Below are 22,858 nucleotides of genomic sequence, written 5' to 3' on the forward strand. Positions count from 1 at the left end.
TCTATTTTTTTTCACCTAAACCCACTGCATCTTTGCCTAAACTGCTACATTTCAGCTGGGCTAGGATGGTTCCACTCCCCAGGACTGTTTTACCATTCAGCAATGCTCCTGTGGGTTCGGGACACCGAGGTCTCGATGTCGATGGGGTGGTACCGCAGCCCCCGCAGCTCCAAAGTCTCATCCAGTGCTCCCACAACGTACAGGGCATCGTGGCGCTCTGGGGACAGAGGAGAGGAGGTGTAACAAATGCAATTTGGATAAATTGTCTCTTGTATAAGCTGAAGAATCCCAGAATGGTTTGAATTGGAAGAGCCAATTCAACTCCCACTGTCCCAGGTTGTTCCCAGCCCCTCCAGCCTGGCCCTGGGCACTGCCAGGGATCCAGGGGCAGCCCCAGCTGCTCTGGGCACCTGTGCCAGGGCCTCACCACACTCACAGAGAACAATTCCTTCCAAATATCCCCTCTAACCCTGCCCTCTGGCAGTTTAAAGCCATTGTCCCTTGTCCTGATGCTCCAGGTCTCTCTCCATCTTTCCTGCAGCTCCTTCAGGCACTGGAAGGTCACAATTAAATCACCCAAAGCTCCTCTTCTCCAGCCTGGAGGCAGCTCTGCAGGTGGGGTCTCACCTGAGCAGGGCTGAGGGGACTCAGCCCAAGCTTGGGGGAGTTCCTGGGGCATGTCCAGCACCTAACCCCCTTCTCCCCAGGGCTGCTCCCTCTGCTCATCCCAGCCTGCATCAACCCAGGTGCAGCTCTTGGTGAAACCCTGAGAATCCCAAGGGAATGCCCAGGTACAACCTTTGGTTAAACCCTGAGATTCCCAAGGGAATGCCCAGGTACAACCTTTGGTTAAACCCTGAGATTCCCAAGGGAATGCCCAGGCTGCCCAGGTGCAATCTTTGGTGAAACCACACAAGATTCCCAAGGGAATGCCCAGGTACAACCCTTGCTCAAACCCTGATATTCCCAAGGGAATCCTGCCCAGGTACAACCTTTGGTTAAACCCAGAGATTCCCAAGGGAATGCCCAGGTGTCCCTGCAGGCTGTGCCCAGGTACAACCATTGCTCAAACCCTGATATTCCCAAGGGAATCCTGCCCAGGTGTCCCTGCAGGCTGTGCCCAGGTACAACCCTTGCTCAAACCCTGATATTCCCAAGGGAATCCTGCCCAGCTGTCCTTGCAGGCTGTGCCCAGGTACAACCTTCACTCAAACCCTGATATTCCCAAGGGAATCCTGCCCAGCTGTCCCTGCAGGCCGTGGCCAGCCCCACCTCCGCTGGCCGCCGTCAGCTCGGTGCGCCGCACGAAGCCCAGGTACCCGGTGCGAGCCCAGAGCGTCTGCGCCGCGTCCCCGAAGCTCAGGCGGGTGTTGAAGTGGTCGGCCTGAAGGGTCTCGTTGTCGTAGATGGTGTAGTAACCACTGGCTGTGTGGGGGCTGTTCACCCAAATCTGTGCAGGGAATGGGGGGAAAAAAGGGTCAGATCCTCACGCTGACCAACCTGGAGCATCTCCCCGGTGGAGTGGGTAAAGGAACTGTGATAAATGGTTTTTATCTGTGGTTTTTTAGAGGAAAAAATTCAGCTCGAGCTTTCAAATAGCCTGCATGATCTTAAAAATGCAACTTGAGATGTAGTCTTGTAAGTAATTGTAACTTGCTGGAATTGTACAGTAATTGTAGGTGAGGATTCATGGAGTAAATAAGGGGTTTTATACAGGATTTCTATATAATTTTATAATATTTTTATAAATAATTTTATTATTATATAAATTTATTCTATTATAATAATTTATAATTTTATATATTATATATTTATACATAAATAATGTATTATTTATATCATATAAATAATACATTATTTTATATTTATATATAAATAATGTATGATTTCTATTATATAAATCATACATTATTTTATATTTATATATAAATAATGCATTATTTATATTATATAAATCATAATTTTTAACATGTCAAATCCAAGACTGGATAATAATCCATCAACACTGATCAATACACTGATGTGTAATCAAGAAAAGGAAAGCAAAATGTAAATTATACTATTTGGGGGCCAGTCTGCAAGATTGAGGGTAGCACAATCTTCTTTTCAAGTGGGTTTTCTTTAAACTTGACACTGAAATAATACCCAAATTCTGAATGCTCCAGCAATAATTCACCTTACAAAGGCTTGTATCACAGCTCCAAACTGTCCCCCAGCAGAGAAAAGCCCAAGGAGCAGCAGGAAAAGGTTCCCCAAGGAGCAAAACCTGTCCTTACCTCCCCAAGGTGAGAATCTCCCAGGGGCCCTTTTGTCTCTGGATTGACAATGACCACTTTGACTCCAGGCAGAATCTAAAGGGCACAAGAAGGAAATCTGCAATCCCTGTTGGGTTATCTTCAGCACAAGAAAACACACAATCAGGGCAGGCTTTCACCCCTGGACATCACAAACAGGGATCAATCAGGTCAGGGTAGGTACAGCAAGGCAGGATCAGGGTATGGATGGATTCCATGACTCCAGAGACACACAGGTAAGATATTCTGGGCCTGTACATGTTAATAGACCTTGATTTTGAATAATAGAGCTAAAAAACTACAGGAAAACCTCCTTCTGTTTAGTTATGAGGGAGTAAGAGCTCCAGTAAACCCCAAATACAGGCTGATTTCAGGAATACCAGAGCCCACACTTCTGGTAAGGCTCATTTTACTGCAAAACAGAGAAATTCCCCAAGAGTTCCAGCAAAACACGCTCCTAAATCAACAGGCAATTAATTCCTCATAAATCAAACTGACTTTCCAGAGGGACAGTGTAACCAAGTGCCACCCCCTGCCATGCCACAGGTGCTTCCCAGCTCCAGCACAAGGGCTGTGGGGAGTGGAGAAACACGGAATTACCTTCCCAGACTCAGAAAGCAGCAGGCTCTGAGGAGCTCCTCGTTCCACCAGACGGACCCTGAAGGTAAAAACATTGTCAGGGTTAAAAAAAACAAAGAGCTGAAGTGTCTGGAGCGGTGTGAGAACTCAGCACCACTGCAGGGAGGGCTTTATATAGTTAATAAGTTGGTTTAAGTGAACTTACAGTACCTGTCATGTCTCAAGGATTTCAGGTCTACATACACCGTGGTGGGATCGGGCCCCGATGTTCCCTGGGGAGTTAATATTTAAAAATAAAAATCACTGATGTATTTAGAGCAGTCAGGGTAACTTCTGAGCCCAGAAACATTGCCAGGGGTTTCTTGCAGCAGAATTCCTACTGATATTCCCCCACCTTTGCAGCTGCACTAAGGGAAACCCTTCAGTGAGGAGGTGACTTTTTGGAACACCTGTGTGGGAAGGAGCCTTGGGGAGAGGGGAGACACCCCAGGCCCTCTCAGCCACCAGCCTGGAGCAACCAGGCTCTGTTTATGTGGGAATAAACACCTCAGATTCAGTGTTTCACTTCTTTTGAGCATCTGTGATACGATTTGGCAGCTGCAAATGAGAGAAGCTGCTTGAATCTTGTGCCAGCTGTTCTCCACGGGGCAGATGTTGGGCTTCAGACGGGGAGTGTGGAATCACAAGCGAGCCTGGCAGCTGGAACGTGGTGCCAGCAACAAGGAAGAGCCCTGGGAAGCCTCACCTGTAAACAGATTGCCACGTTGACCCGTGAGCCAAAGGTGGTGCTCACGGCTCGGGATGACAGCCCGATGTCCTTGAAGAGTTTGGAGAAGGAATGAGTGAGGGAAACGCGCGGCCGCTCCTCTGCCACCACCACGCAGGTCCGGACACAGGACAGGTTAATGCCTCGGGCCTGCACACACACACACGAGGCAAAGGGCAGGAGGTGTTCAGTTGTCCCCTCTCAAGAAGTTATCTTTGCTTCTTATCCCTTGAAATTACTCGGGAAATGCAGGACAAACTCAGTCCTCGTGTTCCAAGTTACTTTCCCTTTTTCTGATTCTATTTGTGACTCCAAATCGTGTCTGACCACAGCCTGGAAATGCAGCCAGAGCAAGACATGGACTGGCAGAGCTCCCTCCTCTGCCCCAGCTCTTAGCTCAGCTGAGATTACACCTCTGAGTCACTGCTTAAACAGATGGAAACCAAACCCAGGCAGAATAAAGTCATCCACTGGGATTGCACTGACTCTCCAACAACTCTGGGACCTGATTCCATCTTTCTTTGTCTGGTGAATGCTCTGAGCAGCAGCAGGCAGGAGCTGCCATGTGCTGCTCACCTGTGACACAGCCCAGGCACCTGCAGAGCCCTGTTCCACAAACCAGAGAACAAGGCTGAGCCTTAACCTCACAGAGCCACTACTCCAGGAATTCCCAGGGAAAAAGCCACCTGAGGCATGCATGGAGCTGTTTTTCCTTTTCTCTCCTCTCCCAGGAGAACACACCTCCATGGAGCAGCTCTCCTGCTTCCCATCATGTGCTGGTCTGAGTTTCCACTGCAGACTGTTACATAAGGAATGTGCTGCAGAGCAGCACGGGATCCTCCCTGCTCAGGGCTGCCCTGACATTCCCTGACAGCTGCTCCCTGCTCCTTCCCACTCCTCTCCTCTCCTGGGGCTGCAGCTTTTGGACATTTGTGCAAAGGAAAAATTTCTATTTAACAATCCTATCACTTTGCTTTATTACCAGAGTTCCCTTAATTTATGTAACACAACACCCAGGAAATGTTTCTTACCTTTAACATTTCAACTTGGTTTCCAAGTCCCTTTGTACACAGTTCCATGACTGAATAGGAACAGAAAGTGTCCCTTATTTTATACTGGCTGACAGTAGATAACCAGAGAAAAAGATTGGATTCCAGCTCCATAGGAGGAATTAAAATTGACTGATGTCCAGAATACACACTGTGAAGAACATTAAGGGAGAAAACATTTCAGTGAAGCTTGCAGTTATCTTTAAATTAATATTTGCTGTGCTTGCACATTACATCCCTGCTAGTCCAAAGGCAGGTTGTGGGACTGCAGCTGAGGCAAACTGGAGCAGCAGCATTTTAAAAATGCAACTTTACTGTACAAGAATAACAATTTATCCACGCACAAACACACGCTGACAGTGAAGGAAGAGAACTGGCTCAACCCCACACAGAACAAAAACTCCCTTATTGCAACATGTAATCAAGGAAGAAAGGGAAGAGAAACATTCTGAAGCCAGGGATATTTGGCAGCACAAACACACATAATCAAGATGGGATAACATCTTGCTAATCTGCAGCAAAACGGGAACGTGTTGTTGTCAGTTCCAAGACAAATTCCCCCCCTCTACTGTAAATTAAGTCATTCTGTAATGTCAACACGCCTGTAATTACACCCAGAAGGACCCATTTCCCATTTCCAACCAGCCAGGAGTTCATCTGCCCCTTTCCACCCACGAAGTCCTACCTGCAAAGGCACCAGAGCACAAATCCCAGCCCGCAGTAGGGGTCCAGACAAATGGCAATCTGCCGGGAGGAGTAGAGCTCACACTGGAGCTTGATGGCCCTGCACAGGCCACTGACTGCAGCGTGGGACATCTGCAACACAGGGGACACTGCTGAGAGCCCAGCACAGCACCCAGGGACTCCCCAGCACGGGCAGGACAGAGAAAAGGGCTTTGTGGAGAGCTGGTGTGAAGGCAAAGCTGTGCTTTGGCTCCTGAGCTTCCACAGCTCGTGCAGAGCCCTGACACCAACAGTGACAGCAACTGCTCAACTTGAAGCTGCTGATGTTTGAGTTCCACCTCAACTTGAGGAAGAGCTTTCCATGGAGGTGGAAGAGCACTGGAACAGCTGCCCTTGGGTGGTTGTGGAGTCCTCCCCTCTGGAGACATTCCAAACCCCCCTGGACATGTTCCTGTGTCACCTGGGTGACCCTGCCTTGGACTGGGGGATCTCCAGAGCTCCCTTCCAACCCTGACTATCCTGGGATTAACCTTAACAACAGTTCAAGGCTTTCCTTTTTTAGTTTCTTATCCTCTTTTTTCTGCCTGCCTCTTGCTGGAGGCCAGTGGAGCTCAGAGCTCTGCTGCTCTCCCAGGGCAGCTCTCCAGTGGGAGGCAGCAGCAGAATTCCTGCTCCCACTGTGGGCACCTGCTTTCCTCCAGGGCAGAGCTAACTCACTGAGCTGAAGCCCACAGCTTTATTAGAAGAAAATCAGGGCTTTTGTTTAAGCTACAAGTTGGAGGTGGAGGTCAAAGGGAGGTGGCTCAGAGGGTCAGGCAAAGACAAGACACGAATGCCCATCTCCTAACCCCTTACTATACCTTTACTCCTGTGAGCATGCCTGTTGTGGAAACACTAAAATCTAGATATGCCAACATCTCGGGTGTGGGTGGCTTATAGATCTGGGCCAGCCTCTTCCTGGGCAAGTCATCTGTGCAAGAGAGAAACTATTAATTTTGTTTCTTAATTTTGGTTACTTGACTGTGAAAGGAGAACACAACTTTCAAAACACCAGAGATGGGAGATGAAGCTTTCTGTTAATTCTCTTTCCAGAAGAGACAGGCTAGTGTATGGCAAAACTCTTGCCCAAGCTCCCACATAAAAAATTATTTATTCTCAGGAAAAGGGAGAAAAGACCAACTCGCCCTTGTTTTAAGGAGATTAAAGTTATCTCCAGCAATCACTGTTGTCACTGCAATCATTTCCCATGCACAGCTCAATACAGAAGAGTTCTCAGTGAACAAGGGCACATCTTGGATGGCTTTTGTACATATTCAAACAAAGAAGAGTTCTCAGTGAACAAGGGCACATCTTGGATACCTTTCGTATATATTCAAATGAATTTCAAGAGCCACTCAGCAAAATGGGGGGACTTTGGAAGCCACACAGAACTTGAAGGAGCCTCTTGGCCCTGAGAGCTCACCTGTGTCGATGATGGTTGGCCAGGTTTTCACATCCACAGCTCCAGCTGCCTCCCTGGACTTGAGCAGCCTCATCAAGGTCTGGGTTGTGAGGATACAGGCGGCTTTGCTGACCTGCAAAGGTGAACCCTCACTGAAACAAAGAGGCAAGAGCACGTCCCAGCAGCAAGAGCTGATGCCCAGAGACTTTCACCACCTGCAGCCAATTTCTTTTCAGCAAACCTGAATTCCTTTCTCTGGCTTTTGCCACTCTGCTCTGCTTCCCCTTCACTAAAGCCCCAGTGCAGCCCAGCCTGCACAGACCCTGTCAGAGCCTCTTGAGCAGGTGACAAGGTGTCACAGCAAGATCCAGCTTTCTTCCCCATGGTGTCTCCTGGTTACTGGGCTTGGGAAGTGGCTCATCTGCAGCATTTGAACTTTCCCAGCAATAAGGAGAGTCAAGGTGAAATTTTGGGTGGCAGCATCATGTTGGTGTTGTCAGAAAGCTGTCTGTGAGGAGCAGGTTCTCTCTGGCATTTAATGAACAAGAACACTGTCCCCCAGCTCCATGATGTGCCTCCATCCCTCTCACACAGACAATGTGAGCTTGGGTCAACTGTGTCACCCCTGGAGCACGGCCAGTGTGAATCTGTGTCCCCTCTGGACCAACCCAGCCCTGCTCCAGCCATGGTGACACGTGTGTCACCCCTGGAGCATGGCCAGTGTGACTCTGTGTCCCCTCTGGACCAAACCAGCCTTGCTCCAGCCATGGTGACACGTGTGTCACCCCTGGAGCACGGCCAGTGTGACTCTGTGTCCCCTCTGGACCAAACCAGCCCTGCTCCAGCCATGGTGACACGTGTGTCACCCCTGGAGCACGGCCAGTGTGACTCTGTGTCCCCTCTGGACCAACCCAGCCCTGCTCCAGCCATGGTGACACGTGTGTCACCCTGGAGCACGGTCAGTGTGACTCTGTGTCCCCTCTGGAGCATGGCCAGTGTGACTCTGTGTCCCCTCTGGACCAAGCCAGCCCTGCTCCAGCCATGGTGACATGTGTGTCACCCCTGGAGCACGGTCAGTGTGACTCTGTGTCCCCTCTGGAGCATGGTCAGTGTGACTCTGTGTCCCCTCTGGAGCATGGTCAGTGTGACTCTGTGTCCCCTCTGGAGCATGGCCAGTGTGACTGTGTCCCCTCTGGAGCACGGCCAGTGTGACTCTGTGTCCCCTCTGGAGCATGGTCAGTGTGACTCTGTGTCCCCGCTGGAGCATGGCCAGTGTGACTCTGTGTCCCCTCTGGAGCATGGTCAGTGTGACTCTGTGTCCACTCTGGATCAACCCAGCCCTGCTCCAGCCATGGTGACATGTGTGTCCCCTCTGGAGCACAGCCAGTGTGACTCTGTGTCCCCTCTGGACCAAACCAGCCCTGCTCCAGCCATGGTGACACGTGTGTCACCCCTGGAGCACTGTCAGTGTGACTCTGTGTCCCCTCTGGACCAAACCAGCCCTGCTCCAGCCATGGTGACATTTGTGTCACCCCTGGAGCCCTGGCACTCACCTCCACGATCATCCTCACTGTGGGCAGTGTTGCCACCAGGCTCTGGGCGTGGGGCGGGCGCACGGTGACGGGGACACAGCCCGAGTACAGGCAGCCGTAGAAGGCCGTGATGAGCTCGATGCCTGCAAGGACACCACAGCTGCACCACTGGGGACACTCCCACAGCACCCAGGGCAGCACAAGGAAGCTGAGAAAGCTCGGGATAGGGAATGGGGAAAGTCAAGGAAGCACACAGGAAAACATCTCCATGGTAGAGGAAAAGAACATCCTGAGTGTCAAATGGCTCCAGAGTCAGTCAGGACACAGCAGTGAGCGCCTCTCACCAGCACTGAGTGCCTTTCCCGTATTTCCACATGCCAGTGAGATTCCAAAGAAAGCCCAGGCTGTGTTTCCCCAGTGGGAATCACTCACCAGGAGGATAAAGAAGCACCACATTGTCTCCTGCATTGAGATGGCCTTTGTCACACAGCACTGATGCGATCCTCTCAGCCTTTTTGTGCAGCTGAAGGCAGGTGGCCGTGCACACAGTGGTTCCCTTGAAAGGAGACAAAAATGCTCTAAACAGGGGCTGGCACAAGACAAAGTGGCTGCTGTGAAATAAACCCAAGCTTGCTGGCTAGCAGGAGGCTACAGCTATGAGTTATCTCTACCTAAATGCTGCTGGCGCCCAGTGAGCCACTCATCCACTACAGTACCAAAGGACAGAGATGGAGTTAGATCTGCTCTAGAAAATTCTACCTTCCAGGGAGTCAGTTCAGGTCTTCTTGCACCAGAACCTTGCCAGAATATACTCAACACCATTGATAGGGATGGTGGCACCAAGGGATACACCATTAACTGATACAGGAACCAGTGGGACCTACAAACACGCTCAGTTTTAAAATGAAGTGTCGAACCATGAGAGTCATTTGCTGAAGGGACCTAGAGGGTCAAAGGTCAAGTTTTAAGTTACAAATCTAGGGGCAAAATCTGACACAGAGGGGAAGAGATTTTAAAGGCTCTCCAACTGGCACTGGACAACATGTGGACCTTAAAACCCAACAACTCAGCACTGACTGTACCTTGGCATTCAATAAAAGGAAGAGTGGGTGGTCAGGAGTCGCTTGAGCTCTCCACTGCAACACTTCTGTCAGGAACTGGTGCTGGAAAAGACAGGCAGGAGTTCAACACCAGCTTCTCCTTCAGTGCTTTCCAGTGCTGCTCTGCACCCAGGAGGGAAAACTCCTTTCCATTCTCCAGTTGTCACAAACACTGATTTACCTTTTTAACTAAATCGTTGTCTTCTATTTGACCCAGATCTCTCCCAGAGGCTTGAGCGATTCTCTTCCCAGCAACCAGGTTCCCCACCATCACAGAGGCAGGGCCCACACCTGTGGAGACATCAGCACTTTGGGAAGGAGCAGAGCAAAGGTTCAGAGAGTCCCTGCAGGATCCCACTGCTCCAGGGAACGAAGCCTGGCTGATGGAGTTCAGCAGGCATTGCTGGTCTCAGTTCACCAGGAGGGAGAATCCCACTGAGTTCAAAGGTGGGAATCAAAATTCCTGACTAACACATGCAAAGAGAGGCTTGGAACACGCCCCAGCCACAGGGAACAAGACAGGCTCTGGTGCCCAGCACGAGGCACAGGGAGCAGGACATCACCGAGCCCCAGTTTAACACCACCAAATAAAAAGGGTTGTTCAGCTTACCTGGCTGTTTCTGCCTGGGCTTTGGCAAGTTGGTCACACAAGTGTGTGGGCACATGAGGATGTTGCAGGGGTGCAGAGAGCCCTCCAGAAAGTGCTGTTTGGTTTGGGAGATGTGGATCCCTCCCAGCGGAGTTTTTGGCAATGTGTTGGCTGGCACGAGAGCAAGGCAGTAAACACCCACTTGGTGAATGCTGTCAATTGCCTAGAGAAAGGAGAGATGGTCACTGGCCTTCCTGGCACTGCTGGACACAGCCTGCTGCTGATGATGATGCAAAATAAATCCCTGGACTTGAGAGGTGCAGGAGGAGCGAGTCAATCACGGACATCCCACCTGACCTCTGCTCAGTGAGTCCTGCAGTGAGCCTGAAGTGCTGGGTACATCCCTGCCTTTACAGCCCATTTCATAGACACCCAAATCCATTTTTAAATCTTTCATGACCAAAATCCCAAAATATCCACAGTTGCCTGATGAATCACACGATTCTGATCTCGGGATTGTATCCATCTGTCTCCTCTGAACCATCACACTCTGTTCCCTCCTGCCCGCCTCAGCACTCAGGCATCTGATCCATTATTCACAGCACCAGGTACTTCCCTGGTTTTCCACCCCAGCTTGCACATTTCACTCCCTGAATGTCATCCCTGGAATGACACACATGCAGCAGGAAGCTCTCAAAGGAAGGACTTGCTACTCATTCTTTTAGGACCACACTCATTCAGCTGTTCTGGCCTTTCCCTGCACTTGGTCCCTGCTGAAAAGGCATCTCCAAATAAAAGGGTGGCTTTGAAGCCCAACTCTGAGCTCCACATGATCCAGACTAAAAGCAGAACACCAAAGCTCGAGCATGGATCTGCTTTGCAGTTCTGAGAGGAGACTGATTGAGCCCCTCTGCTCTCCCAGGACCTCCACGGAATCCCAGACTGGCTGAGGAATTTCTTCCCAAAATTTAACTTAAAATTCCTCCTCTTTCAGTTTGAATCCATTCCCCTTATCGTGTCACTGCAGCTCCCTCAGGACACCACAGCACAGGACACAGCTTGTGACCCTGCACAAACACCTTGTGCCAAGAGGGATGTGAAACCTGGGCTCCCTTGTTGTAATGGAGTTAGGAAAAATGGTATGGCCCAAAAAATGTACCCCCAAAAATGCAGAATTTTAGGTTTCCTTCCCTTATCTTGTTCTCCCCAGTTCCCCTTATTGCTTGTGTGAATTCCCCCCATCCTTTTCCCCTGCCTTCAAAAAGGGGTGCTTATCCATACCTCTTCCTCTTTCCCTCCTGCCACCTCACCCTGAAGGATGCCAAGAAATCAAGCTGGATCCCAAGAAATCAAGCTGGATCCCAAGAAATAAAGCTGGGTCCCAAGAAATAAAGTGGATCCCAAGAAATAAATCTGGATCCCAAGAAATAAATCTGGATCCCAAGAAATAAAGCTGGATCCCAAGAAATAAATCTGGATCCCAAGATATAAAGTGGATCCCAAGAAATAAAGCTGGATCCCAAGAAATAAAGCTGGATCCCAAGAAATAAAGCTGGATCCCAAGAAATAAAGCTGGATCCCAATAAATAAAGCTGGGTCCCAAGAAATAAAGCTGTAACTGCCATCTCAGCTAAGGGAAAGAGCTCATTTTTAGGATCTTCTTTGCCAAGCTAATCCACCTCCCCAGTCTCCCTGGCTGCTGCGGGCGGACAGTGGTGGCAGAGAGGAAGAGGATTTTAGAAATCCAAGCACTCCCTCCCCCTCGGGGCTGTGCCAGTGCCCTCTGCTCTGCCCACACCCCAGAGGCAGCAGCATTTCCCCCTGGCTGCACCTGCAGCACCCGGCTCATCCACTGGAAGCTGTCCTCCTCGGAGGCGTCCGGCCGCTGCTCTGCCACCACCACGATCCTCTCGTCGTAGAACACGGACACGGAGAACACGGCGATCCTAAGGGAAAGGGCACACTCCAGTTTCAGTAATTACAAAAAACCAGTAATTACAAAAAAAAAAAAATTTACTTATTTCTTGCTGTGAGATATGGATTAGAATAAGAGCAAAACAGGCTTAAAATTTAAAAAGGAATAAAGACAGTTTATTAACAAACTACAAGAATAAGAACACCAGAATAAACTTTAAGAAAACCCTTTTATCTTTTACTACTTGACCATTTCTTTGTACGTATGATAACATAGAGACAAAAAAACTTTAGAACTTTGGTGGTCAAAAACAGTCTCAATTTTTGCTAGAGTCTTTTCTTCAGTCTTTGTAGAGAAACAGAAGTCTCTTTCTGCTAATTTTTGGAGTTTTCCTCCCTAATTTGCCCTAAACTAGGACAGAAGCCAAGGAGAGATTAAAGAATTTGTTAAAATAATCGTGGGGCAAAAACAAGACAAAAAGAGTCAGGCAATTAACGTGAGCCAAAAGGAAAGACTGGGAGGTATTTAAGGAGTTAAATCCCATTTTCAGATGAAATTTCCATATGGCACAGTCTCCCATTCTCCCAACCTGCTGTCACATTCCTGTTCCAACTTCTGGAAAAGCACAAATGAAAGGAGATTTAAAGGCACCTACATGATGGTTTAAAATCTCTCACAGAGTCTGGGAGATATGAGCTCCAGCCTTGCCTGAGGATCCAGAAAATTATATCCACCACTGCTAAATAAAAATCAACTATCTTTGGACATTAATGAAACTTTTCCTTGCTGCACCAGCCAGCAGCTAACAACTGCAACTCTGCAGAGACACAGAATTAATTTCTCCATGTGGCTGACTTCTCTTGTTACTTGATTGCTTTCCCTAAAGCACAGACTTGATGAAAAGCCAGGCTGGGTAGTGGGAAAAAGATCTGTGTCGGGCAGGATCGGGGCAATTACCACCTAAATCAAAAACATGTTTACTTTAACTGAGCTACCCAAAGAGAACTCTGAGAAAAAGCTTCTGTTTCAATTACATGCAGCAGCTTATGGGGAGGGAGGAGGTTTTTTTGTGCTGACCTTCCTCTGTAAACTGTTTTGATGGACTCCACGGCCAGCCCAGTGGCCACGATGTCATCGGCGTTGTGTCTTCTCCCGCTCACCGTCAGCAATCCGTCCATTTTCCCCACCACAAACACCAAACTGCCCTGCAAGACAAGTGAGGAACTCACAGCCAGCTCCTCTCACCCATCCTCCCTCCCCCAAAAGCTTTTCTCTGAGAAAGAGAAAGGAAAGGATGGCTGAGGGGTCAGAGCAAAGCCTCACGTACAGGTCCCACAAATCCCAGCAAGCCGGAACGCACGAAGGGCACTTCCCCCACTGGAGAGCCAGAGGAGTTCACAGGGATCACCTGAAACACAAAGGAGGACGTTGGAGGAGAGAAAAACCTTCCCCAGCCCAAGAATTGCACTTAAAGGGAGAGAAGGGGAGGGAAGCCTCAGTACAGCTGAGTTGTTGTGGTAGGGTGGGAGATGTTTATGGAGGGGATTCTGCGTATCTCCAACTGCAAGGAGTTTTCCAGTGCATGTTTTTAAAAAACAACATTAAACACTTCAGTTACAAACCCAAGACCAGCAGTTTCACACAGAAAACAAAGCAGGAAAGATGCATTCTGCTAGACATACCTCAAAAGTGTTCTTTGTCACCCCTGCCAGCCCATAGTACATCATTCCTCCTGCTCTGGAGCTCACACAGATCTCACCAATCTCGTCTGTTTTACAGAGCTGGGGTGGCCCATCTGGTTTCACTATACACATCATGCCTAGGACAAATCAGCTTTTGTTAAAACAGCTCCCAGACTTTGCCCTGTGTGAGAACTGACGTGTTTAACTGTGACAGAAATGACTGAGGCTGCCCCACCTCTCCCACACCGAGGCTGATATGGGGCATAACACTGACCCCTTCTGCTCCTAAAACATCCCCAAAAACACCTCACATCAGCCTCCTGCCTGTTTTTACCTCCTGGCATCACATGCCCCACGTCCTGGACAGTGAGAGCAGAGTTTTTATCTTCGGTGTTGACCCGAATGACACCGAAACTCAGCCCGTTCATGGACAGGATGGCTCTGCCTGGCAGAGGAGCCCCGGGGACCCCAGGCCTGGGAAGGACACAAGATGAAAAAATACAATCAGGCACCTGAGCTTGGTGTTAGACCCAGATGGAGATGGCACAGCAACAGAAATCTGTGTATTCATCAATAAAATTCATTCAAATCAGTGTCTCTGCTCTGTATAAACGTTTCAAACTGTGCTGGCAGTAGGGATCCCCACCCAAGGGAGCCACATTTTCAATCCCTGAGGAATTGTGCTCCTGAGCATTGCAGCTCCTCTGCCAGCTCATTCTCTCACCCCATGGCAAACCCCAGCTCGTGATTGCAGGGCTGCTTCTTACAGAAGGCAGCAATGGACAGAAGCAGAGCATGAGAATGTCCAAATGATCTCAAATCTCATCTCAGACTGAGATTCTCAGAACAGCTCCCAGGCTGTGGAAAGCAGGAGGAAGAAAAGCAGCTCTCAGGCACTGCTGAGCTGTCACACACCACAGAAACCACTTGGATCTCAGGAGGGAGGTTTAACAGCTCAGCGACTTGAGGACCTGAGCACACACAGTAAATGTCAGAGGAGTTTATTATGTGCTTTAAATCAAATATGGCCAACCCAAGTGTGAACAAAGCCCAGCCTGGATGACTCAATCTGTTACCTCCGGATTGCAACGGTCATCGCTTCGGGGGAGGTGGCACAGGGACAAATCGCCTCTGGTTTGAGCCCATGGCTCTGAAACAAGCTCAGGAAGGCATCACAGGAGGAAACAGACCCTAGGAAAAAAGAAAAGATGCCACTAGGACTTCACAGAATTTGATTTTGTGCCCATCTACGAGAGGGGTGAGGAGGAGGATTTGAGAAACTACAGGAGGAAGCGGCCTCAAGTTGTGCTGGGGAGGTTTGGGTTGGATATCAGGGGAAATCTCCTCAATCAAAGGATGGTCAGGCATTGGAATGAGCCCAGACTGGATGTTCAGACACTGGATTCTGCCCAGAGCAGTGGTGGAATCACAATCCCTGGAGGGATTTAAAGGACTTGTGGATGTGGCACTTGGGGACAGGGTTTAGTGGTGCTAGGTCAAGGGCTGGATTCCAAGGTCTTAAAGGTCTTTTCCAGCCTGAACAATTGACTGATTTTATAAACACTGCCTTTTCCTTTTTGTTTATAAAGAGCTCATAACATGAGTTATGGAGAGTTTATAAACTCTCCCTTTTCCTGCTTTGCAGGATCTCTCACAACCCGAAGGATGGCAACACAGAAACCCCCTCGTGCTGTGCCCAAGCACCAGGAGCCAGAGCTCTGTCCCCAAGGAGAGCCCAGGGGAGCTGGTTCTGCTCCAGGGGGCTGCAGGGAGGGGCTGGGGACACTCACAGGGGTTGGCACCGTCGGTGACGATCAGCATCCGCAGGGAGCTCAGGCTCACGTCTCTTTGGTCCCGATGGGCCATCATGGCCCAGTGCAAGTCTCGACACTTCACCAGAGCAACTTTCGCTGCAGCCAACACAAAAACACCGGCTCAGGACAAAATGAAGCTTTCCAAGAGTTATTTTCATATGGATACACGGTGTGAGACCCCCAAATGTGGGAATTCTCACCTAAGGAAGCCTGAAATAACCGAGACTGCAGCAACAGCAAACCCAACATAGGATGGCATCTGCTGTGGCACTGCCACCACCTGAGCCAGGGTCTGTCATCATCACAGCTCCTCCTCCAAAGCCCATAAATCAATATCACCCTCTGAAAGCCCTCAGGGAGCCCAGGGATCAAGGGCTCCTGCTGCACTCTGCCATTTTCTTGGTTTCATGAAAGAAACTGGCTCCAAGCCACAAGATGCCCATCATGTTCCCCACCACTGAGGATTTTGTGCACAGAAATAAATGGCAAAGTCTCCTGTCCTCCCAAGCTGTCACATTCCTGTTCCAACCTCTGGCAAGTCACCAATGCAAGGAGTTCCACAAGTATCTACACGACTGGGGGGCTAAATCTCCTGTTGAGTCTTAGAGCTCCAGCCCAGCCTGAGGACCTAGAAAATCCTATCTACAACTGTGAAATAAAAATTAATTATGGACATTAGTGAAACTCATGGCCCTCGAGATTTATCGTGAAGAGCAAGAGGGATTTAAGGCATTTGAAATTTTAATGTCTCTCACTCCTGAAGTTGAAGTTGTGGATCATCCTGAGTTACCTTTGTGGGCGTGAACCCTCTGCACCCAGGAGAGAGGACAGGTTTTCATCACAGAATAGGGCACGCTGATGGTGTGCAGCTTGTTCATTACATTCTGAAAAGCAGGAAAAAAGATTGTTAGGAAATGGATCACAAACCTTTCATCGAGTTTATTCGAATTAAGAGTCAGCCCCAGTGCCCATCAACTTCCACCCCATCGTGAATTCACAGAGGTTTAGTCAGGGTGATTCCCCCAGAGAAATGCAGATGTGGCAGGGAGAGAAATGATTGTTTTAACAGGTAATGCTCCTCAGCCATGGCCTCAATGGCTGTTATCACAGAGCCATGGAATTCTGGAATGGGTTGGGACCTTACAGCCCATCCAGTCCCATCTCTACCCTGGGCAGGGACACCTTGCACTGTCCCAGCTTGCTCCAAACCCCATCCAACCTGGCCTTGAGCACTCCCAGGGATCCAGGAGCAGCCCCAGCTTCTCTGGGTACCCTGTGCCAGGGGCTGTCCACCCTCACAGGGAAGAAATTTTTCCTAATATCCCATCTAATCATGAATCTGTCATTACAGAGAGTTCTGGAACGCTTCAACTCACCGTTAGAATGCCATGCCACAGCCCTGCATCCTTCTTAAAATCCAACACATTCACTATCGTTTCACCTGGGAAGAGAAAGGTGAAGCTGTCAGGTGCAAGGTGCCAGCAGAGCTGTGCCCATCATTCCTGGGAGCTGCAGGGGGATGAAGCTGTCCCTGATGTGTCAGAGCTGCTCCACGGGGCAAACCCTGTTTGATCACACTGTTAATTGTGTCACTGATCACAGCTCCCTGCCCTGCCAAGGAACAGCTGCATGTCCATCCCTGAGCAGGAACACGTCCAGGAAAACAAGGAAATCACATTCCAGCCTGAAATGCCCATCAGCGGGACAGGAAGGGTCTGAAGCTCATTATGCACGAGCAGTGGAGGGAAGGGGAGCCAGAGAACATCATTCAAGCCCTCTCAGCAGCGATGGGAGCTCGAGTGATGGATTCTAAAAGGCAAACTTTGCATTTTAAAGCTCTGTGACCTACAGATCTATAAATAGTCTCACTCATGGATGTAGGAATTAGCTTGATTTACAAGGCAGCACCAGAATAAATCATAACCTACAGCAAAACCCTCTGGAACAACACCAGCACCTTCCAATCTCCATTTCTGGGTTACCCAAAAAACCTCACAGGAGCAGAACAGCCCCGGCCCCAGAAGCTCTGGGTTATAATAAAATATAATACATATATAATATATATAATAAAATTTACACATTATCAATTTTATCAATTGCTCAAACATTCCTATGAGCCATCAGTGCAGTGAGAGGGGGGCTGGAGCTTGCTGGAAAATGCTCCATTTTTCATCCATTTGCTCCTCTTTTGGCTCACTCAGTAACTTCACAGACATGACACAAATCCCACTTTTTATACCTCCTCATCATGGCAGTGAAAATGATGCAGTTTTGGATGGGGAAAAAACATCACAGCTAATTTTCACCTTTTTCTGGAGGGGGGGTAGAGAATTAATCTGCGCTTTTAAATTTTATTTTTTGAAGTAAATATTGGATACTCATAAACAGATATTAAAGATATGAGAGGCAACCACTTAAAACAATGCTGGCAACCCTTCATTCCTTCGATGTTCTGTGCCCTCACCCACCTTCAGAGTAGTTGCAGGCCTGTGACAAGGCTTGGCAGTGGGCCAGCATGGCCACACGGGACACGGTGACACCCATGACGCTGCCCTCCTTGCTGGTCTTGTACTGCACAGGAGAGAAAAGAGTCAGGGAAGGCTCTGGATCCCACAGAGGAAGGAATTTAAATCACAGAATCCACGTGAAAATAAAACTTTTCTCTTCAAGCTGCTGAGACAAACCCAAAAAAACCATCTGTGTGAAGGCTTAAGCCCGAGGAGATGGTGGCACACACGGGAAATCTCCATGGAGATGGGAGGAAAAATGAATGTTTGTGTTTATTTCACTATCACTGCTGCTCACGACATCTCCTCCTGCTCCTGGAACAAACTGGAAAGGCAATCTGTGATTTCAGGATGGCTGAACCACCACTTAAACCACTGCAATCCCTACGAGTCGCCTTCTGGAGTACAAACAAAAATCAGCTTTACCAGCAAGAGCAGAGAACTCAAACTGCTGCTGTCAGAAATGGGTGTCATCGAGCACCACCTCAGAGCTCAGCTGTCTCCATCCCTCACTTTTTGCAACAAAAACAATTCTCCAACCTATTCCAAGCAGTGCTCGAGGTCACAGAGGGATTCAGACCTAAAATGAGCTTCACAGCAGGATGTCCCCAGTGAAAGACTCGTTTCAGTGGAAAAGGAAAGTGGGAAGTGGAAGGGAGTGAGGTGAAACTATTCTCTCTCTGGTGATTAGAACATTAAATTCAGCTCACAGAAGGTACTTTCTATTCCCCATTCACCACTTACCTCAATATATGCTGGCTCAGTTCCTGCTGCTGAGATGTTGGGCTGCCAGTCCTTGGGAGATTTGGAGAGATATTTTGAATCTGTCACAACCCATTTGAGTCTGGGCCAACCTGGAGCCAAAATTAAACGGTACATTAATATCAGTTTATTTATTGAGGGATTTATATTCTGCAAGAACACACTAAACCCCCATCATTTGTCCAAGTTCAGTTACACAAGCAAAATTCCAAGCCAAGCCCAGCTACCAGCCAGAAGGTTCATCTCGTTTCTCATCGGGGGGTTCAGTGGGCAACAAGGTACTTCCTCTCCTCAGGGAAGATCCCTGCAGCATTCCTAAATAAAACTTGTGAATAAAACTGCCCTGGAACCTGCCAAATGCCACTGAGCACAACCCTGCCTTGGGAGGTGGCTCCTTGTGACCCCCAGAACAGCAGAGCAGCTGTCAGACACACGGGTTGGTCTCACCACAAACACAAATCAAAATTTTGATGACGGGATCAGGTTGCCCCTTTACCCTCCAAGTGCCTTCAGGGTCCTGACAGCTCCTTTCAGATGGCTCAGCTGCAGCAGGAGTACAATCAAAAGCAAATTTATAACCAGCTCACCTTTAAACTGCACAATTTCTCCGTTTTGGGTTTTTGGGAGTCCTTTCAGACACACTTCAGTGGTGAGGGCCAGAGCAATCCCACAGCTCCCCAGCAAGAAGCCAATCTGCTGCCCACCAGCATCCTGAGGGAAGAGAGGAGAAGTCACTCCTGCTCAAAGAGGACAAAAGTCAGCTTTCCCTCCCCAAAACCCAAGGTTTGATAATGATCTGGGGACTGGGGGAAGGAATGGCGAGGAAAAGAAGAAAACAACACTCAGAATCACAACTGGAGTGACTTGGGCTGCTGGAAGGTGTCCCTGCCCACGGCAAAGGATGGAACTGGATGGTCTCTGAGGTCCCTTCCAACTCAAACCATCCTGTGACCCCACAAAATACGGCACTGGCAAGGTTAAAACGCACTGGATGTGAAATCCAGGGAAAACAAGAGCTCCTGCCCAGCACCCAGGCATGGAGCACACCCCATGCACTGGCACTAATGGAAACCCAGATGCTGCAAAGAGGAATGGAGAGGCAGAAAAAGCAAAACATGTAATTACACTGGAATAACGAGACCTCTCTATCCCCTGGAGCCAATTTCTGTTGCACAATGATAAAATGAGGAGGCTCACTCAGAAACCGATTGGGCAAATAGCGGAGAAGTTTTAATTTTGCATTTGGTTGCTATAGCAGTCTTGTCAGAGTACAGAGAATGAAATCAAAGCTCTGTGAGTCCCTGAGTGCTCCCAGCTCACTGCCACCTCTCAGACCAGCTCACTGCCACCTCTCCTGCTATAATGTTTGTCATGAGCCTCTTGTTTTTGTTTCCTCTTGTGAAATCGTTTCACACAGCTCTTGACACGCCAATAACATGGCAACAGTGCAAAAATTCTGGGAAGGGTAAAGAAAACACTTTGTTGAGCAAATAATTTACAAAATGTGCCTCAAAGTCTTCAGGACCACTGAGCACCTCCATCTCCAGCAAAATCAGAGCCTGGCAGAGCTCAGCAAGGCTGGACTGAGCCCCCTCTCATCACCCAGGGGGGCAGATCCACACTATAATCTGCTCTGTATAAATTATTTGCAATAAGGAAGCGAAGGAACTGCATCATTTAGGAGAATTGACCATCTCCAGCTGCTCAGCACAGCTCTGGTCAATACGTTTTTCCATTTTTAAATGCCACTCCAGGCTCCCCGAGGTCTTTGCTGGCACAGAGCTGCCCAGGCAGCAGCTGGAGGCTGTGAAACGCTGTCAGAGGCTGATGGCCTGACTTGGTTTCCATCCCACATCGCTCCTCCAAGTTCCATCAACGTTACCTTTCTGGTAAGAGGTACCTCTATAGGCACTGGGATCACTTCTGCCAGGAGACAGCCGTAAAAAGCCACCATGAACATCACGGGGTCGTTGTTGGGATACACCAGGGCTACCTGCAACCCACAAGGTCAAATTTCAAAACCCAGGCCTAGAGTGACTGAAACTCGGGAAACTTGGTGTAATTTCATGGTGTAATTTCACACTCTTCCTCCCACAGAGTGCATGGAACACGCCTGAGCTCCTCACGGAGTGCCAAGGCACGTGAAGGTTCACACACAGCCAAGACACAGAGAACAAACTCTGCATTTCCCTCAGAGCCCAGAGCCAAAAAGCTGCTCAGAGGAGCCAGGACCCCTGAAAATCACCCCAATTTCTGTGCCAAGCAGCCTTGTCCCTGGGGTTAGAGTCTCACTGTGGTGTCTGTGCTAAGCTCCAGCCCCCCAAACCCCTCTTTTTACTCCAGAGGGAGAAGCAGAGAGTCCCAAAATCATTACCCTGTCTCCAGGTTTTAACACAGGTTCGTTTTTGGTCCCCAGTTTATTAAGCAGGGTGTAGGCCAGCTTGAGACTTCTGCTCCACAGTTTTCCTGCAAGACAGAGAACAGAGACAGCTCTGCATCACTCAGCACGAGAGAACAGCTCCAGCCTGGGCTGTTCCCACACCTGCAGAGCTGCAGCACTCACAAAGAGCAGGGAGGGTTTTTTGCAGCCCCTCTAAAGCCAGGAGCTCTGTGCTGTCCCCACCTGGGAGCAGGGGAGGGTGGCTGGAGGCTGGACTCACCATAGGTGAGGGTGTAAACTGGTTTTCCTGTCACATCCAGCGCTGTCAGACAGGGACACTTGGCCTGAGTGGTTCCCCAGCGCTGCAGAGCTGCTTCCAAGGCTGGAGGCCAATTACAGACAACTCCCAGGGGCTCTCCCTTCACCGGGGTCATCTGGCGGCCCTCGGGCTTGGGCTGGTTCGGGTCGGGCTGGGGAACTGAGAAAATTCAATAATATTTCCAGTATCTATTCTGATATTTGTAATAGAATCCAAATAAAAGAATATTCTCATTTGTCACCTGACAGTTCAGCTTGAAATAAACTGAAAATGAACTTAAAGGGAGTGAGGAAAAGCGTTTAACAACCCATTCCATCCTGTTTTCTAGGAAGTCTAGCACAGAACAAGACTTCATGAACAGGATTTTGTTCAAAGGTGTTCGACACATCAGTAAAGAAAGAAACACAGAACTGCAGAAAAGAAAACCTAACAAAATAATGCTGGAATGAAATTATCAGTGAGGACAATCCCCTTTGGGAAATTAATTAAAGGAGCCTAAGCAAACAAAGGGGGTTGAAAAATGGATTTAAATATTTTTTTTTAGGAAGTTTAGTGTTGAGGAGGTCCCCCAAAGCTCAGCAGAACAGTGAATTACTTCAAACACTGTTTTTGTGTCAGACTGTTCATGGAGGCTGCTGCAAAGAGTGAATCTGAGTCAACCTTGAGAACAACAGCACAAAGAACTCAGCTCCCTGAGTATCTAATTGTAACAAATATGTATTAAAAGAGATTATTTGTGCTGTTACCTTCCACAATTTCTTCAAAATCATCCACAAAGAATTCTTTCAGAGGTGGTCTTTTAGGTCTTTTCAAGGTGTTCAGCAGCTGCTGAATTTTTGTGGAGACTCTGCTGCTCACAGGAACACCTGGAGGGAAAGAGCAGAGCTCTGAGTGCCACTTCCAGCCATTCCCTGGCCACCTCCAGGGATCTGGGACCCCACCCTGGGCACATCCAACCCCTGACCACCCTACCCATGAAGAAATTCCACCCAACACCGCGACTGCAGCAACATCTTAACGCTAACACCAAAACCGCTCCGATTCTGCGACTCGAGGAGAGCTAAACGGGAGTTGGGAGAATTTTGGTGTGATTTAAACCCTCTCTGAAGACTTGTGCAGCTCCTGGGTGTCCCCAGGGTTTCGTACCATCTGCAGTGTCCATGAGGCTGGAGCGGTTGGATCCCTTGTGCATCCCCTTCACAATTCCAGAGGGAGGGAGGTCGATGGCTGCCGGCCGCGCCGAGGGGGTGGAGGTAGTTGCTGTGACATCTGGGGGGACTGAGAAACTTTCTAGAAAAAGAAGAAAGCTGCTAAATACACCTTTTATTATCCCCCCCAAGGAGTAAAGTGTCAAGTCACCTGTTACCAATAAATCCTAAGGATTGAATGGGTTGGATGTGTGGGAACCCTCATTAATGCTAAAGACACTGATTTCCTAAAGGTTC

General features: G+C 48.9%; 1 protein-coding gene across 3 annotated transcripts in view; it reads right to left on the reverse strand.

Annotated features, from left to right (window-relative positions):
• DIP2B (disco interacting protein 2 homolog B) overlaps positions 1-22,858 on the reverse strand; it is a 62,852-nt gene that overhangs the window by 3,835 nt on the left and 36,159 nt on the right. For 2 of the 3 annotated variants that reach the window (XM_058861147.1, XM_058861145.1), the window contains 32 exons: positions 22,560-22,703; positions 22,160-22,279; positions 21,375-21,572; positions 21,089-21,180; positions 20,597-20,707; positions 19,302-19,425; positions 18,697-18,806; positions 17,914-18,016; positions 16,822-16,886; positions 16,236-16,329; positions 15,422-15,541; positions 14,708-14,822; positions 13,966-14,105; positions 13,632-13,768; positions 13,277-13,357; positions 13,027-13,154; positions 11,866-11,980; positions 10,056-10,257; positions 9,627-9,736; positions 9,428-9,508; positions 8,778-8,901; positions 8,367-8,488; positions 6,835-6,946; positions 6,233-6,342; positions 5,374-5,504; positions 4,671-4,839; positions 3,619-3,789; positions 3,084-3,145; positions 2,895-2,952; positions 2,277-2,351; positions 1,273-1,450; positions 94-217 (listed from right to left, as the gene is read on the reverse strand). In XM_058861147.1, the coding sequence (XP_058717130.1) occupies positions 94-217; positions 1,273-1,450; positions 2,277-2,351; positions 2,895-2,952; positions 3,084-3,145; positions 3,619-3,789; positions 4,671-4,839; positions 5,374-5,504; positions 6,233-6,342; positions 6,835-6,946; positions 8,367-8,488; positions 8,778-8,901; positions 9,428-9,508; positions 9,627-9,736; positions 10,056-10,257; positions 11,866-11,980; positions 13,027-13,154; positions 13,277-13,357; positions 13,632-13,768; positions 13,966-14,105; positions 14,708-14,822; positions 15,422-15,541; positions 16,236-16,329; positions 16,822-16,886; positions 17,914-18,016; positions 18,697-18,806; positions 19,302-19,425; positions 20,597-20,707; positions 21,089-21,180; positions 21,375-21,572; positions 22,160-22,279; positions 22,560-22,703 (3,826 nt within the window). The remainder of the gene's footprint in view (positions 1-93; positions 218-1,272; positions 1,451-2,276; positions 2,352-2,894; positions 2,953-3,083; positions 3,146-3,618; positions 3,790-4,670; positions 4,840-5,373; positions 5,505-6,232; positions 6,343-6,834; positions 6,947-8,366; positions 8,489-8,777; positions 8,902-9,427; positions 9,509-9,626; positions 9,737-10,055; positions 10,258-11,865; positions 11,981-13,026; positions 13,155-13,276; positions 13,358-13,631; positions 13,769-13,965; positions 14,106-14,707; positions 14,823-15,421; positions 15,542-16,235; positions 16,330-16,821; positions 16,887-17,913; positions 18,017-18,696; positions 18,807-19,301; positions 19,426-20,596; positions 20,708-21,088; positions 21,181-21,374; positions 21,573-22,159; positions 22,280-22,559; positions 22,704-22,858) is intronic. The other variant, XM_058861146.1, reaches the window with a different exon arrangement.

The sequence above is a fragment of the Poecile atricapillus genome, chromosome 35 (assembly GCF_030490865.1).
Source record: "Poecile atricapillus isolate bPoeAtr1 chromosome 35, bPoeAtr1.hap1, whole genome shotgun sequence".
In the NCBI taxonomy this organism is placed as follows: domain Eukaryota; kingdom Metazoa; phylum Chordata; class Aves; order Passeriformes; family Paridae; genus Poecile; species Poecile atricapillus.